Raw genomic sequence first — 16,844 nt, forward strand, 5'->3', positions numbered from 1 at the left:
CGTGCTGTCGAGGTATCGCCGGCCCCCGTGCCGCCTGCGCATGGAGAGTTTCCAAAGACGCAAGAGACACGCAGTGCGCTTGCACCTTTGCAACCGCACTATGCCCACACGCGTTACCCTCTTGTCGTTCTGCCCAACAAGGAAGCCATCACTTTGCATTGCTTCTGCCAAGTGATGGGGCAAGCACCCAGTCAAGCTGCAGCTTAGCAGCTTTTTGTGCTTGTCCTAGCATTCTTCTGTTTGCACAAAAGAAATGCTGCAATAAATTGACTTGACTTGACTTGATCATGCATATGTCGCGTGCGCAGATAGCGCCCTTGTCGCGCCATGCATGACACAATCGGAGCTCAGTTAACGCCTCGTTCCACGTTCAGAGGACCATAACTCGGCAGTACGTTTGTCGATCCTAGCGGTAGTGCTAGCGCTTGAGGGAGCTCACTCGGCCGCAGTAGTGTATAATTCATCGAACTCAATTCACCGCTCGTCAGGAGATATATAAGGGCTATACACTTGTGCAATGCCTTTCTAGAAATTTCACGCTTGCGCGATATAGCTATATCGCACCCCGCGTTCGGCCCGCAGGGTCAAGAAATGGCGTGAAAAATGCTCTGACAGCAAGACAGGGGGCATTGCTACCCGTTTGACCACGATAGAACGTAGCCGTCTCCACAGAGGGCGCAGGAGCAGTGCCTATCTGCGGGTGCGGTGGAACTGAGCGGGGCAGTGTAGTCTCGGGTGCCACCAGAAGTGGGAAGCTCATTTCGCTTTACTCTGCTGTCCAAACACCGTCTGCAAAACAAACACGTCCACTACGACTAGGAAGCGAGAAGCATGATTGCGAAATAAGACCGTAAGGCCCCCACATGTTTTAACGTAAGTTAGGCTTGTAAGGTTTCTTATGTGTGAATAAATGTAACTCTTGTATTTTGTTACGTCATTTCTGTATACCATAATGCACCTGCACCCTCTCTAAGACGCGCAAGAAGTTTCACGTACCCCGCTGTGACTTCGTCTCTAACACAGCGTGCCCTAATTTATTTTTCAATTGGCCTAGCATTTACATTACCAGATCAAAATAATTTCGGTGTGAGCAGGATCAAGCTGGCGGGGCTCTTTTTCAGGGACGAAAACCAGGAGCCCTGCGCTTTTGTGTGTGAAGCTTGTACAAAACTGAGGTTTGAACCGACTGTAGTATTATAATTTCGGCAAACTTTACAACAAATTACGAGCCACATCGCAATCGTGATCGATTTCTCGCGCGTTCAGCACAAATTGGTTGGACTACTACGGCGTAAGGTTGACAAACTGCCAGTGAACACACAGTTGGGGATCATTTAAAAAAGAAAAAAAATGCCAGAACAGGAAGAGCAGCAGAAACTGTTGGCCCATACCACTGTGATCGATCCGATCGAATGCCAAATGCAGGGTTCGTACAGATTGACGTCGTCAATTGTTTTCGGCTCTCTCTTGAGTTTGTACACGTTGGCTGCGAATTCCATCGAGAGGCCGACTTCGATGAGCTTGTTGCTGTACGGGTACGACGCCTTGACTAGTTCTGAGTACGTTTCCTGCGAGCAGAAGATGGACGTTACCCGAAGACCGCCTATCTGAATAAAGGAAAACGGGTAAATCGCTTTGCACGACATTCACTGCACTGAATGCGATGAGGGAGGTTTGTGAGAATACAAAAGTTAATATTACCGTTACAGCAACTGGGTTTCTGGTTTAGGCGATCATATTTTCATAATAGTAATTGGCGATCGCCAGAGTAAAAGCAAATGTAATGCTCCAAGTCGTAAACCTTGTAACAGAAACATGTAGAGAAAGGAATATCACAATTACGTAAACTGCAACTCTTGAGACATGCAAACCGACTAAATTATTGCATCACTTGCTGAGAATTTCTTAGGAGTGCACGTGCAGCACTCTCGTAAACACTGCAAGATTTTTATGTAGCCAAATGCTGCTCCAACATACACTGCCTTCAGAACAGTGACATCGATTTTTTTTTTTTTTTGCGCAGGGTAGAGCATACGCAAGCTTCTTGCTCGGGTTCGTGTCTGAACTTGCCAATTTTCTAGAACGTTTCTAGAAAAGAGACGAGGCCCTAAAGAAGAAAGTTTCCTCCTGTCGGTCGGATGCAATTGAACTTGTCTCAAACGCAACGAATCTCATTCAAATCGTTTCCCCGATGTCTATTGAGTGCATTTCCCCGTTTCGCGTGTTCCTTGGGATGGAAAGCTGCAGTATGCCACGAGGTAAAGCATTCTTTGAATTTAATGTCGCAAATTTTCGAAATAATCCAAGAGACATAAAAAAACGGCAAATTCTGGGATCTTACTCGCACGAAACAGGATCTCATTGGAGAGCTTTAGCCTGTTCGGTATTCCGGTATACGCTATGTCGATTGCGTAATACAGGATTGGCCGATGCTGGTAGCGTCTTCGGACACGTCGTCCAATTACAGTCCATTTTAGAATACCTTTTCGTGCTGATAAAATGTTCTTGTCGAGAAACAGAAAGAAAAAAAAGCACATTTAAAACAGCAATGTGTTCACGATTACGACGATGGCGAAAATGTACGCCAGAACTGAAGCAGAGTAGACTCGATTAGTGCAATATTAGCTGTGCGTTGCTCTGGTTGAGCTCTGTAGTACCAGGTGGCGTCACCAACCCAGCCATTCGCGTTTACGCCTCCGGTAACCCGCTAATCCAATTATGCTGGAACATCGGACACGCTAGAGCTCTCCATTATGAGACACGCTCTATAGAGGGAGATCCCGGATTAACCACCAATGGTTGTTCAACGCGCACCTAAACCTAAGTTACACGAGCGTTTCTGCATTTCGTCACCACCGAACGCGTCCCCAGCGGGCAGAATCGCACCCATGACCTCGAGCTTAGCAGCGCGATGTCATGGCCGCCAAGTTACTGCGATGACTTAATTCACGGAGATAGTCAAGGAGTGTGCGAAGGATGATGATTTGGTAACAGCCTAGGAAGCACTCAGTTCAGTTCAGTTTTATTCCTTAAAGGCCCTCATTTCAGGGGGTGTTACATAAGGGGTAGGATTACATTTGTACTGAGGAAAACAAACAGCGATGGTGATTTAACATTGAAGGTGATCTGTTACGCGTTCTTGAAAAGCAGGTGTTGAAGCGATGGCGACGATGTCATGGGGTAGGACGTTCCATTCCGTGGCTGCTCGAAGAAATAACGAAGCTGAAAACGTAGTAGTACGCGATAGTAGGCGGGCAACTTGAAGGGGACGACTGGTGCGGTGAGTTATGCGTGATGCGGCGGCGATATACGGTGCTCCGATATAGCACTGCGTAGGGTCAGGCGTTTACACCGAAGCTATATATGTTTGAGGTGGTATTCACCGTGGATGAACGATTGGCTTCCCGATACGCTTGGCTTCGATAGTGTTGCACAATCACCACTCTCCCATTTCTTCCCTCCCTCCGTGGCATTCACGGCTGCGAGTCGCGGCGAACGCACGACGAAATTGATCGCGAAGCGACGGCCCGACGCAGCCGCTCTGGTGAGGAACCTGCCACTTCGCGTCAGTCGCTCACTGCTCCACTTTTTCAGCGTCGCGACTGGAGTAGCGAAGCTGCCAATTAGCGTGCCGCAGGGGGAGGAGGGCCTCGGAACACGGGGAAACTTATTTTGCGCAACCATGACGGAGATGCCAGCCAATGTGCGAGAACCACCAATAGCGATGCATTTTGGAGAAGGTCGTGTTCTCTCCTCCTCCGCCATCCCTCCTCCTCGTTTCTCCTCTCTTTCACGCGCCCTCCTCGACCGTGGCGCCGCCTACACTGCTCGAGCGTAGCAGTGGCGCCAACCTGCGCTCCTCGCCACTCCGTATACCCTCCTCGAGCAAAAATGGCGCTGATGCACGGTGCGAGGGCCCACGTGATGGTATTGGGCCAATAGCGACGCGACGTCTGCCTCGGCTGGAGCGCGCGAGGGCGAGGCGGCATACTTCAAAGTGGGGCAGTGCTTTACGAAGTTTGAGGGGTTTTAGTGTTCGCCGGTGCGAACGTCGGCCGCCGTTAATCGCTCCGCGTCGTCGCCGCTCGTGGTCGGCCACCGCGACCGCTAGCTCTTAAGCTTGAAGGTGCTCTGTGTGCACAACTTAAATCGTATCATGCGGTAAGATGCTTAGAACGTACGAGTCAGTCATTTCAGATGTAGGGGGACACCTCGAACTTTAAAAAGAAATTCGTAATCCTAATGGCACGTTCGTGGAACGGTAATAAACCAACAGAGACGCCAAATCAATTTAGATGGATGAAATACCGTTTAACAACTCCGCTTTTCCATAGTTTCGCTCTAATAAGCGGATAAATAAAGAATAAAATGAAGGTCCAATTTGCATTATCAGAATACCTCGCCGAAACGCCGGCGCCGGCGCGTCAGCGTGACGTCAGGTACTTAAACGTAATTTATTTTTCGTATTTGTCGTCGGTTGTACCTCAGTAAGAGTTATCCGAACGCTACAAGCCAAAACTCCGGCTTTCTCAGAAATGATTCGAGTCGGTCTTTGCTTATACGAGATTAACAATTGGGCCCGAGTAGATGCCCTCAAAATCCGTGACGTCACGACGCGTTAGTGCGGGAACTTCACGACGGCGTCGCCACCTGCCCTTCGTCTTCGTGTCTTCCTTGTCTTGCCAAGCCTGTTTCCGCGGTAGGAGTAGCATTTTACGTTTTGTGATGCAGCTGGCCAATTCACCAGTGCAACTCAAACAATCTTTTCCCATTTTAATTTCCCTTTAAATCAGCCGCACATTTCGTGACGGTCTTTCGTGATGGCTAGCGGGAAGAGCGACCTATGAATGAATGCTTGAATGAATGAATGCTGCGACCTATGAATGCTTTCCTGGTTCCTGCCTGCGCTTTACTTGAAGACGCGTCATCAATAGGAGGCTTTAGCTCGGGGCGCAACTGCGGCGCAGCCTATTCAAATATATGCAAAGCGCAAAAACGTTTTTCTGAGATAACCCCTGTACCGATTTTATTGAGATTTGTTGCATTTGAGAGAGAAAGTTAAATTCAACTGACGGTTGGAAGCGGAATTTCGATTTAGGGCCTGAATTTTGTTAAAAAAGACTCTCAAAAATTCGCAAGTTTGAAAATAACAGAAGCACGAAGTTTACAAATTGATAGCACTGCATAAAGAACAGATGTCGCGGTTCTGTAAACGGCACCCATTAAATCATTAATAGCGGGCAAATTGAATGTCATTTTATATCGTACGTGAATTTGTGAAGTCGTGTACAAGGGTTCTGGAAAAGCTGCATTTCCATATTAAGAACTTCTTTGAGATTCATGTGCTACATATAAATTTTGTCCGTGTTAGATGTACTATTAGCTGCAATTCACAGAATCCTGGTATGATTTTTCATTGCCGAGTTACAGAGTTGTAAACATTATAGTTTCGGTTTCCGAAAATTTGCGATTTTCGCCAATTTCCAGTAAAACATTGACAACCTAAATCAAAAATTCCAAAATAGAAGTCATAAGAGTTTAAGGTTTCCTTTTGAATGCAGCAAACCTCGTCAAATTCGGTGCCGTGGTTGCCGAGGAAAACGAATTCTCCTTTTACGTGTATTTAGATAGGAGCAGCCCGAGCTAAAGCTTCCTCTTAAAGGGACACTAAAGGAGAAAATGATTTCTTCTGCATCACTAAATTATCGTTCTACAACACCAAAAACACCACTCTTACAACGATAAGACGTCTGGTAAGCCAGAAAAAGCGCCAGAACGAAATACGGGTGGCGACGCCTACTTAAGTTCTCGCACCTGGGGGCTGTGACGTCTTGGATTTTGATGGCATCTTCTAGGGCCTACTAATTATATATAGCGGTACAGATTGACTACATCGTGTTCTAAAGGAACCAAATATTAAACATGGGAAGTTTCGGGAACCTTTATTCAGCCAACGCGGCCCCAAATACGAGAACATACTTTGGAATAACTGACGTCACGCGGACGTACAGGCGCTGGGGTTTCGGCGCGGAATTCAAATACTGATACTTGGACCTTCATTTTCTTATCTAATAACAAAATAGCCTTTTGAAAAGAATGCCTGCAGGGTTCTCAAACAGTGCTTCATTAGTCTAAACTGATTTATTGTTTCGCTTTAGTGTCCCTTCAAGGAAGAAAGCCCATCTAGCGATCCTGATCGCACGTTTTGGGCAGTTTTTTTAAAAGATTCGTTCGTGAAAGATGACCGTCGGTTCCACGCGACCCGCTGCGCTTACCAGGGATGGATACATGGGGTTCCTGGAGGTGATGACGTTCGGGGGGACGGCTGAGCACGAGCTTGTGTTGTACAGCAAGTTAGTAGACGAGATCATGATCACGATGTCCGCCTTGAAGCTGAGAACAGAAGACGACAATCTGGTTACGGTTTGCGTGAAAGGAGAATGAAGGGGGGGGGGGAGGGCGCCAGATAATGCTAAATTGGAGATGGCACACGTTTGCAAACCTTGAAGAAGCTTGTGTGGGGAAATGTCTCTGAGAACCACTGTGCGGTCAACGCAGTGCAAAGACGTAGTCTACGAACTTCGAGCAACTGTCCATCGGGTTTTTTTCAACAGGTTGAAACAAGCTGATGCAGTCAGCTTTGCGGTGCGTCCTACGACTGATCGGATGCTACGCTTGATCGGGCATTAAGGAGTAGCATACCATCGAAAGAATACCGGCAAAGTTGCAGAACTGGTAATTGTCTGCCTTTGCATTACGAGCCATTAAATTATAACTTTAAGCAGACGATGAGGGCAACTGGTCGACGAGTGCTGTGTCAAATCCAAACCATGGCCTCCTGATATTTTCAACGCGCCGCAGGAGTGTACTTCCTTACTGCATTACTTAGACCAGTTCTGCTCAAACTGCTGGTCATGGGGCCTTTTTCCGGGACTCTTAAAGGTTCCGACTATCACTATCACCAATGACGTCAATGCATCTGACTAACCTTTGATGTCAAGCTTAATAATATTCGCTTCCCTTTTCGCACTACTTTGTTTATCGATGCGAGACGACCAAGTTTTGCAGGGAATGTAGCCAGAGAAATTCTATCGCATTTAAAGCCCCGTCCTCAAAGGCTAGACTACATCATTCTCATCATAATACATGCTTAACTGTATCCTCGTTAAGAATATCATCAAGCACTTTTTCGGTAGCTCTCTCTGCTGTGCTTAACGTATTTTGAATAAATTAAAATGAGCGTGTATCGGCATCACTGAGAAAAAGTAAACTTTCAGAAACTTTGCGAAGATTAGGGCCATGGTAGGTTTGGTAATCCTAAAAGGGGCCGCGCACTGGAAATGTTTGAGAAACACTGACCTAGACGGAAATTTGGAACCGTCGTAGTCACGGATTTCCTAACAGGCACTGTACCGCGCCATGGGCATGCGGTATATGTGGGTGTGCGAGGCTTGCCCAGCGTGAATGGCAATGAATCCTAATCATTCCCGCACAAGTCTTGTTTGACAGACTGAAATCCTCACGCAAGGTCTGTTCTTGCCCGAAATGCATCTATCGTTAATGCTTGGCCGCTTTTTCTACGACAAGTTAAACAAAGGAAACGAAGCCAACTGGCGCACAATGGGCGCAGACGTCGTAGTAGTCATTCGTCAAACCGAAGCGGTCCGCCGGGACTGCTCAGTTTTGACATGATAGCGCGACACGGAGCGTGTTCTCGTGGTTTTTATTAAAGAATGGCCGTACGTAATTATAAAGAAATATCTGCATTTTACGTGCCCTTCTAATAAAAAGTTAATCAGTGCGAGAGAAGGAACGTTGCTTGCCAGACGGTCTCTCATGGTGTCCTTGCCCTTGGAAAAATGTGTCACTGCGAAGCAACCACGTCGTGATGTTTCAACAGCACGACCACGGCAGTTTTCTCCCGAAGCAAACTTAAGAAACCCTATGGCCACTGCATGGCCTGCGAGACTAGGCGGATCGCACGCACGGGTGGGGCTAAATGTAGAAGGATCGACATTTGGGCGAGTTGGTACTGGTTGAACATCTTGAAGGGGCAGCGCAAAAAGACGATGACAGAAGGCAGGAACAGAAGGCAGCGATGACAGAAGGCAGCGCTTTCCTGTGTGTTTCCTGCCTTCTGTCATCGTCTTTTTGCGCTGCCCCTTCAAGATGGGGCTAAATATCGGAAGCCATGTCGAAGCAATTGTGGCCGCTTAGTGGCTTCTAAGTTTACTGTCCTCCGTGGTTGACACGCAGGAAAGTAATAACGTTAACAAGTCGACATCACGGGTCTTGTGTCACCTACGGCGAGTGGTAGTATCTGTGTTGTTTAAAATTGTTAATGTAGCGTTTCTTTACTAAAGAAACGACTCTCCTTGTGAGCTTTTCGTGACGTGTCCCTGCTTCAACCATATCTGCGCTGCCTTTAGCTACAATCTTCAACACAGTGATAATTTCACTGCAGTGTCTACAACTACCAAAAGTGGGGAATACGTGTATTAGTTGTCGCGAAATTTTTCGGGGCACAAGAAAACTCGTGTTATAGAGTAGTGGCCACCCCTTAAGACATCGCAACGATGGTGAGTGCTCATCGCTATTTTTGAGGCTACCGCGTAACCAGCTAACACAAAGATAAATTCGCTCGTGAAGCTGTAGAGGCAAAAGCCATAAACAGCGAAGGGGCCAAGTGTGCCACTACATCGTCAGTTTTGCTGTCGCAAAAGCTTCCCCATCTCGTCAGTAAGATAGACAGGACATCGTGTGGCTATGCATCGGTGCCCATACACGAACACAGTAAGTTGCACTAAACGTCAGTTGCTCGAGCGCCCAGTATGCTTTTTCGTGTGCCTTACTCTGTACTTCATGACATCTTAGTTGAAATCAAGAATTTCAAGGGAAGGGAAGCGTAGCAGGGGGCGGCAGGAATTTAGGTGGGCGAATGAGATAAAGAAGTTTGCAGGGACGACATGGCCACAATTAGTACATGACCGGGGTTGTTGGAGAAGTATGGGAGAGGCTTTTGCCCTGCAGTGGGCGTAACCAGGCTGATGCTAATGATGATGACTCTGTACTTTGCCTTTAAAGTGCACCCCAGCACAATATCCATCTGTTCGCTCGGTCTTGCACGGAAGGCGTTCATTGGTGAACAATGAAGGAGGCCGCCATTTTGTTTCTAAAGGGAATCTTTCTTCGCCAACCCTACCTTCGCTGGGTTCAGCGTGTCGGCTGCCTCGCCGACCGAACTAGGCCAATCCCGGAGGTGTAGAATGAAACTTGGCGGATCCTAGAGGACGCAATCAAATTTCGTATCTTGATGGGCCAAACCCGACACCAGCAGCCGACAGATGACCTCTCAAGCGTGCCAACGTGGTTTGTAACGCTGACCACCCCTGAGGACAAATGCATCACCAAGCCGAGATTGGTCATGCTATCACCCTACAGTCGCTCGGTAGCAGTGCCGAGCGACTGTAGGGTGATAGCATGACCAATCTCGGCTTGGTGATGCATTTGTCCTCAGGAGTGGTCAGCGTTACAAACCACGTTGGCACGCTTGAGAGGTCATCTGTCGGCTGCTGGTTTCGGGGCTGGCCCATCAAGATACAAAATTTGATTGCGTCCTCTGGGATGCCCCGAGTTTCTTTCTGGGGTGTTTGCGGTCGTTGTATGGCTGAGTAGACATGTCAAAGGATCTCTCAGACAGCTGAGGCATGGAAAGGGAAAAGGCGAAGAACAAGCGTAAACCTAGCGCGAAGGAGTTAGGAGAGAAAGCAGTTGCGAAGCGAGACTGGTTTATCTTTTACAGGTGGTGTCTGTAAGGTGCAGCATTGCTCTAAAGGACATTCGACAGTGTCTCGATTGGAAAGTGGAATCACCGATTCTTCTCGAAGGATGTAGACATATTAAACGTCGAGTGTTATGTTTCGCATACTGATCAAGCACGCACTACGTATTTGCGATTCTAGGTGCACAGCGTTGCCAGCAGCGTCCTAATATTCAGTATTGAAAGGGTGATGGAAACCGACGAGATGCTGGGCGTTCATAGATACTGTTGCGGGGAAATACCCATAGATACCGATAGATAGATACCCATAGATACCCAGAGTGCGCCATGTCTGGATTTTTTCTTTTTTTTTCGTCCTCGTCAACGCGGCCCACATAGCACGGATTTGGAGAGATAGAGTAATAAGTTATGCTAGTTTATACGTATATATTTACTGACTCACCCAGAGGTGCTTGAGAAGATGCTGCGAAACGTTTCACGGTAACAAGAGACACCTCTGTGACGGGAAAAATGTTCGCGCTGCGGTTGTGATTCTGGTAGGTCAGGCAAGTCTGCCTGGGCTATATTTTGTGCTTAGTTGTTCCATTGGAGCCTTTCGCCTACCGAAGCTTCTGACACATGCTCTCGCTCGTTAAGTCGGACGTGTGCTTTGATACTTACGATGCTTCGGTGGCTCTTTCGACAAGCTTTTTGAAGCTCTGCCAGACAGATCTTATGCCGGAACCCCAGGTGCCCAGAGCCAGAACTGTTTTTTTCGAACTGTCGTTACCTTGGATCGACTTAAATTGCTGAAATGAGAGAGAGAGAGAGAGAGAGAGAGAAGAGAGACAAATAGAAAAAAGAATATATATATATATATATTCTTTCGTTAGCCATTCGCTCAGCTGGCACCAATACAGGTGGTGCGTCGATTGCACAACAGCTACACAAAATGTTTTCGGAGCTACGAACGATGCATTAGCGTCGTTGTCACGACTGCTAATCAGCGAGTCGCAAACAGGGTTTGGTTTCGGTGTCGCGCATGCTTTATTATCATTATTTTTTTTGTTTCGTACAGCGCGCCGTCCCGAAATCGCACCCAATATCTAAGCGTCCAATATGCCAGCGCAAACGCAATGAAGTTACGGCTCTCGCGGGCCTTCCATTAAGTCGGACCCGCGCAACTCGACGAGTTCGAAAGCACCGAATGATGATGGAAGGCTATCCTTTACTTTGGACCTATTTGTACCATCAAAATTTGTAGGATTAGTAGGTACTATCTAGAAGATTGGCTGTAGATACCCAGAACATGGTAAGCCTAGGACGGCAAAGCCCCGCCCTCGCTACTCGAGCGAATACAGAAATTGTTGCACGTCCGAGGCTAACTGTTGAAAAACGAGAGGTGCCGCCCAGTATATGTCTCATCTTTGCAATTGTGTCTTCGCTATACATCATGTCGGTAAGCAAGCACCAACTAGCCCAACAACAAATCCTTCTACAGTGTGCACAAAGTCCGCCATGTTTTTCCCATTTGCCACCTTTGCAGCTTCGACAGGCTCAAAGAGTACAGGTACAACGTAATTCGACAACTTGGTAGAACCCGTCGCTGACCAGCACGTGGTAACTTCGGTTTAAATTATAGTTTGCAGTTTCCAGTTGTACGCGCTGTAGGCTGGGTGACATTCTTTCTTTCTTTCTTTATTCATTTATTGAAGACATTCCTTACAGAAATGCCTTTGGGGACGCGACAAAAGGCACTAAACGTGCCTGACTGGGCCTCGCCACCCTTGGCAGCAGCAGTCACACAAGAACATAAATTAATAGCAAAAAGTATTGACTACAATATGCTCAATTTGGAACATGGTAGAACTTAAACATCAATAAGTGCTCTTTTTTTACATCAATAACATAACATCAATAACAACAATTCGTGAAACAACGAACATTGCGTCACTGGTCATTTGCGGTGCTTGGCATGTCGTGTAGTTGAGCTCCCAAGCTCCAGATGCCGGTTTAGGTGCCGCTCCTAAAGGGGCCGTGACACACGGTCGACCGACAGTTCCCAGCTTACATTTGTACTGAGCGTAAAGAGCCCAATATGGTTATGAAAAAAAAAAGAAGTATTGGGCTCTCGGGACGCATTTTGAACGGAAATTTCCATTTGAAATCACTGCCTCTCAACTCCTCACCCCGAGAGGAACCGCCATTGTGACAAGGCTGCGCGACATTATGAACTGAGGGGCCACACCTCTGTCGTCTGCTTCGAAACAGTTTTCGAGAGCACGTCAGACGTCTTTCTCAGCGCGCTCTAGCACCCAACAGCGCACCAACGTCGTCGCCACTGATTTGTGCCCGCAATTCCATCACTTGCGCGATCAAATGCGGTATCAAACCGCAGGGACGAGCCAAGACGCACACGTAAAAGAGAAACAACGCGTGGCGGCCATGACGTATATATTTACAGACAGGGAGGGGGAGTCGGACTGCTCAGTCGGACGCCAAATGAGTAAGAGTAAATTCAAAGTGTCAAGATCATCTTTGATTATCAGGCAGAGTGAGTGGAAAGGAAAATTTTGGCTGGGCGTAACGTATTTGTGGACGGGTAAAAAATTGAAAAATGAAGAACCAAGCGTTAGCGGAATGTCTAAATGCACTATAAAATTACGCCGTGCCAAAAGTGCCTGTCCAAACACTTGTGAACGTTATTGCCGTGGAAAAAAGATTGTCCACGAGTACGGTGGGCGCGTCGGGGCTGTCATGCCGAGCCACTCACCCCAAAGATGTCCTTCGCCTTTCTCAGCCAATGCTCGAGAGTCGGCGTCGGGGCGATCATGGTGAGGAAGCCGTAGTGGTGAATCCTGTAAGCGCTAAGTCCGGTGAGCGCCTGTCGCCTCGCCGCGAGGGTACTCGATTCGATGTATCTGGGGAAAAAAAGAAAACTAATTTCAGCGGGTCCCTAAAGCGACGGATGTAACACGCACTCGCAGATGCATCGCTTACTCCTGTGGCTCATTTGTTCTCAAGGTAAAAAAAAAACTGGCTGTGGCTTAGCTAAGGTTAAGCCCAGGATGCGAAGCATACTAGCCTTTATTTTAACGCGACAGCGTTAAGGAGCTCGTGTCGCAGAAAAGCCGGTGTCGTCGGCGTCGGCTCAGGCGTGCGGCGCTTGCTCAGGCGCACATTTCGTTGTCGCGCCGAACGCTGCGTTGCTCGACGCTCACCGCGTCCGATGCGGGGCGCGTAGTCGCTGCGCCGTAGCAAAGCCACCTAGAAACAGTCTCTGTAGCACGCCGCAACCTTCGCTTCTCATTCCAACGAGCAGCTCTGTCTCCAGGAGGCATCTCACCTCGTGAGTGTCTAGCAGAGGCAAGCGCAGCTGCTTATATACCGCCGCGACGCCGCGAGCGACGGCGCGAGTTGGAGCCCCGTTTCTCCTCTGTCGTGACGTCATGGTGTCACGTGGTATTGAAGGCGACACCGCCGCGCCTGAGGAGCTGGGTTGAGCTCTAGTAATATGCTTCGCATAAAAAAAGCTAGTATAATGAATGCACCAGAAATAGGCGGCTTCGAACTAATGCATCGCGCCGCCACACGTCACGCCTGATTGCGCCAGTTCCCTGCGAAGTCCCTAAAGAGGACGTTTTTACCTCGGGAGCTCCCGATATGTTCTATAGCGTGCTCGTTTTAAACTATATACCCCCGTGCTCTCCGTAGTTCGCGTGTTCGGCGGCTTCCTTAAGCAAACACGTGCACAGCCGGAGCGCGGTAGGTCGCCGAGCGAGGTACCACCGCCGCGGTGCCTATGGATGATGATGATGATGCTGGTGCTGCTGGTGATGATGGACGCCGCGATGCTAAGCGCCATCTGGTTAACGCGAGAGCAAACGCCCGCGCCGCCACCGACTCGCGAAGGGAAAGGTAATGCGTGACCGGCCCGCGGCAAAGCTGCCATGATTCTGCAGGCGCAACGTTGAATTTCACTGCCCATAATGATGATGGTGATGATGATGATGACGATGTTTAGCGGCATGCGCCTTGAAACTGTGCGAGCACAAACAGTCGCCCAGCCTGCTTGAGTTTCTCCGGTTTCGCGACATCTGTCATCATCTAGCATTTTTGCCTATATGGTCTCGGTCTTTCGTTCGTAAAAGCGCTATTACTATAGTGCACAGCTAGCTACACTTGCGGTGAATTCAGTTCTATCAGTTTCTTCCCTGCTTATCTTCTACCGGTCCTCTTATTGCCTCTTACTTATCTGGACTGCTGACCAGTTGATCTTTCTGATACGTACTCGTATGCGGATACGTCGTTGAAGGAAGTTGAGAGGCTGAAAAAGAACGAAACCACCCCATTCTGCGACCGACGTCGTTCAGCTGTCCTAGAAGGACTTAGCTGCACGTCGCGAGGAGTGGGACCGATCGGCCTGCATAGGTCGCGTATCATGTTACCCTAAAGCTGCAGGGCAACGGCTTATACATTATACGCGGAGGGCAGTGCCCTCTGGTGGTTATAAAGGAACGGAGCGTTGCGTATGTCATGGAGAGAGAGATTCTTGGTTGGGAAGGAAAAGTTGAGGTAAAGTGCAGCGCAGTAACTGCCTCTCAGTTGAGGACACCTGAACACACCTGAAGGAAGGAAGATAACCAATGGTCACTAAGGGTTACGGACTGGATTCCAAGGGAAGGGAAGCGTAGCAGGGGGCGGCAGAAAGTTAGGTGGGCGGATGACATTAAGACGTTTGCAGGGACAACATGGCCACACTTAGTACATGACCGGGGTAGTTGGAGAAGTATGGGAGAGGCCTTTGCCCTGCAGTGGGCGTAACTAGGCTGATAATGATGATGATGATGATGATGATGATGATGAACAGCGCTGCACAAGTGGGAGAGGGAATTGAAAGAGGGGTGAAAGAGACGTGGCGGCGGCCAGTAAAACCCCTTAAACTTCATAAAGTAGTGACACTCTCCTCCTCCGCCTTCACTCCTCCTCGTTTCTCCTTTCTTTCACGCTCTCTCCTCGACCATGGCGCCACCTACACTGCTCGAGCGTAGCAACGACGCCAACATGAGCTCCTTGCCACTGCGTAGACGCTTCTCGAGCAAAAATGGCGCTGATTCACGGCGCGAGGGCCCATGTGATGCTATTAGGCCAATAGCAACGCGGCGTCAGCCTCGGCCAGAGCGCGTGAGGAGGAGGCGGAATTCTTCAAAGCGTGGCAGTACTTTACGAAGTTTAAGGGGCTTTAGCGGCCAGAACGGCGTGCGCGGGCAAGTTGGTGGCCTTCGCTAAAACTCCGCTTTCATTGGTGGAAGCGATAGGTGTCGCTCGCGCTTCCGCCAATGGAATCAGCTTCTAGCGCCTCTCTCGCCTCTGTCACCTCGCTCGCTCACATCTTTTTCTACGGACGGCGACGACGGCACGAAACTGAGCAAGGAGCTAAGAAAAGCTAACGCATTAAAACAAGATAATGTGCCATTGTTCCAGAGCATGAGTGCGACACTTAATTGGGATTTTCATTTGAACCCCCGCCCCGCCCCCATGGATTTAATCTTAAGGTTCTAAAACAATTTGAGGACACCATTATAAGTGACGTCTAAAGGAGGAATGGTTTTCGTCAAACACCGAAATGAATGAGAAAAACTGCCAGAAAGCAATTCAAACAGGAAGTCCCTCAAGGTCGACCTCGATTTCTGTGCCTTCCTGTGTGGCCTAAGAGTAGTCTTATAATTGTAGGCTCAATGTCTAAGATTCGCGGATTAATAGCCAGACCGGACTATAGGTTTCATAAAAAAAGTCGCAGTTTCACCCGAAAGGCAATGCATCGCTTTCGATATCATGTTAGTGGACAGCTATCTGAAGTAAGCATAGTAGTTTTATCGGCCGTATAAACTTGTAAACATAGACGTACTAACTGAACCAACAAAAGCATGATGTCACGCATGCACAAGCACACCTCAACTCATTTCAATCAATGACCACGAAAACTCGCTGCCAAAACGCTGGAGTGAGGAAGCGCGGCAGCAGTAGCGAGCGAATTGACCTTAGTGCTGCGTCTCGCATCAACGCGAACTAAGCCGCGAAAACACAGCGTGCGGCGGGCTCTGCCGCCGTCGCAGGTGGCTTTCAAGACACGGCGGCCCGGCGGCGCGGCCTAACGCGCCCCTTCTCTACATCCCTCCCCCAGGAGCATTGCGCGCGACGAAAGACGGCGCCCCCTCCACCCCCCACCCCCCCCCCCCGCTTTCCTCCCTTGCATGCGCAAGATTAAGCCGCGGTCGCCGGCACCCACTCTCGCGATTTCACTCGCGCATGCAGCATATGACGCGTGGCGACAATTTTATCGCCCTTGGACTTTACAGGAACCTCACAGCGACGGTGACGTCATAAATGCGCCTGGAGTGTCCATGCTTTCGCAACAGAAACGTCAGAAAAGGTAACAGTTACCACACTTTTTTACGTGTCTGCCAACCCTGCGTTGGGACACACCGGCAGCATGCGCCTATGCACAGTGTTGCACACCGAAGCGACTCGAGAGCACTCGCCTGATGTCAAACGAAACGCCTCCCTTGGTTTGTGAATACTTCTTTGTCTTCGCCTTGAACAGCTCGAAGCTACGTAGCACTCTTGTGGATGTCAGTTGACCGTTGTAGATGTAGACGTTCGTGTAGAAGATGTAGTCGCACATACCGTCGTACGGGTACATGGCCGGCAGCACGGCCAGGTCTCCCACCGTGCACAGGAGTTCTGCGACGACAGTTCCGAGTTTAATCAGAGGAGAGGGCAGCCAGCGAAAGGGTACGATGGGCCCGCATGCAGAGCCCAGTGTGTATATTTTATTGGAAAGTTTAGTGGCTCCGGTAGGTGTTTCAACGTGAGTTACCACACGATCGCGCAAGTGAACTCTTTTGACCTGCATTACGCATAGGCGGCCGGACGTTGCTTATACGAGAAATCGAAATGCACAATCGACAAATTACCTAAACGTTAGGAATTACGCTTCCTACTAATCACTTCACGGCACACATCGCGATTTCCGAATCGTGTATCCTGCAGATTCTCGAGGCGCGTACCCATTTGGAATTAA

General features: G+C 48.9%; 2 protein-coding genes across 5 annotated transcripts in view; one reads left to right on the plus strand and one right to left on the minus strand.

The window, feature by feature from the left end:
* Positions 1–16,844, plus strand: part of LOC135905678 (kinesin-like protein KIF26B) — a 760,359-nt gene that overhangs the window by 23,008 nt on the left and 720,507 nt on the right. Inside the window, exon 1 of one of the 4 annotated variants that reach the window (XM_070521911.1) lies at positions 16,148–16,193. The exons of the other annotated variants lie outside the window; for them this stretch is intronic. The gene's annotated coding sequence lies outside the window, so the exon portion shown is untranslated. Of the gene's footprint in view, positions 1–16,147; positions 16,194–16,844 lie in introns of those variants that run through there. 4 annotated transcript variants of the gene reach the window in all.
* LOC135905681 (uncharacterized) overlaps positions 1–16,844 on the minus strand; it is a 37,493-nt gene that overhangs the window by 11,913 nt on the left and 8,736 nt on the right. Inside the window, exons 6-10 of the mRNA XM_065436644.2 lie at positions 16,303–16,504; positions 12,534–12,681; positions 10,442–10,569; positions 6,276–6,393; positions 1,392–1,568 (exon numbers count right to left, since the gene is read on the minus strand). Coding sequence (XP_065292716.1) covers positions 1,392–1,568; positions 6,276–6,393; positions 10,442–10,569; positions 12,534–12,681; positions 16,303–16,504 — 773 coding nt within the window. The remainder of the gene's footprint in view (positions 1–1,391; positions 1,569–6,275; positions 6,394–10,441; positions 10,570–12,533; positions 12,682–16,302; positions 16,505–16,844) is intronic.

Source organism: Dermacentor albipictus, chromosome 7 (genome assembly GCF_038994185.2).
Source record: "Dermacentor albipictus isolate Rhodes 1998 colony chromosome 7, USDA_Dalb.pri_finalv2, whole genome shotgun sequence".
Lineage (NCBI taxonomy): Eukaryota > Metazoa > Arthropoda > Arachnida > Ixodida > Ixodidae > Dermacentor > Dermacentor albipictus.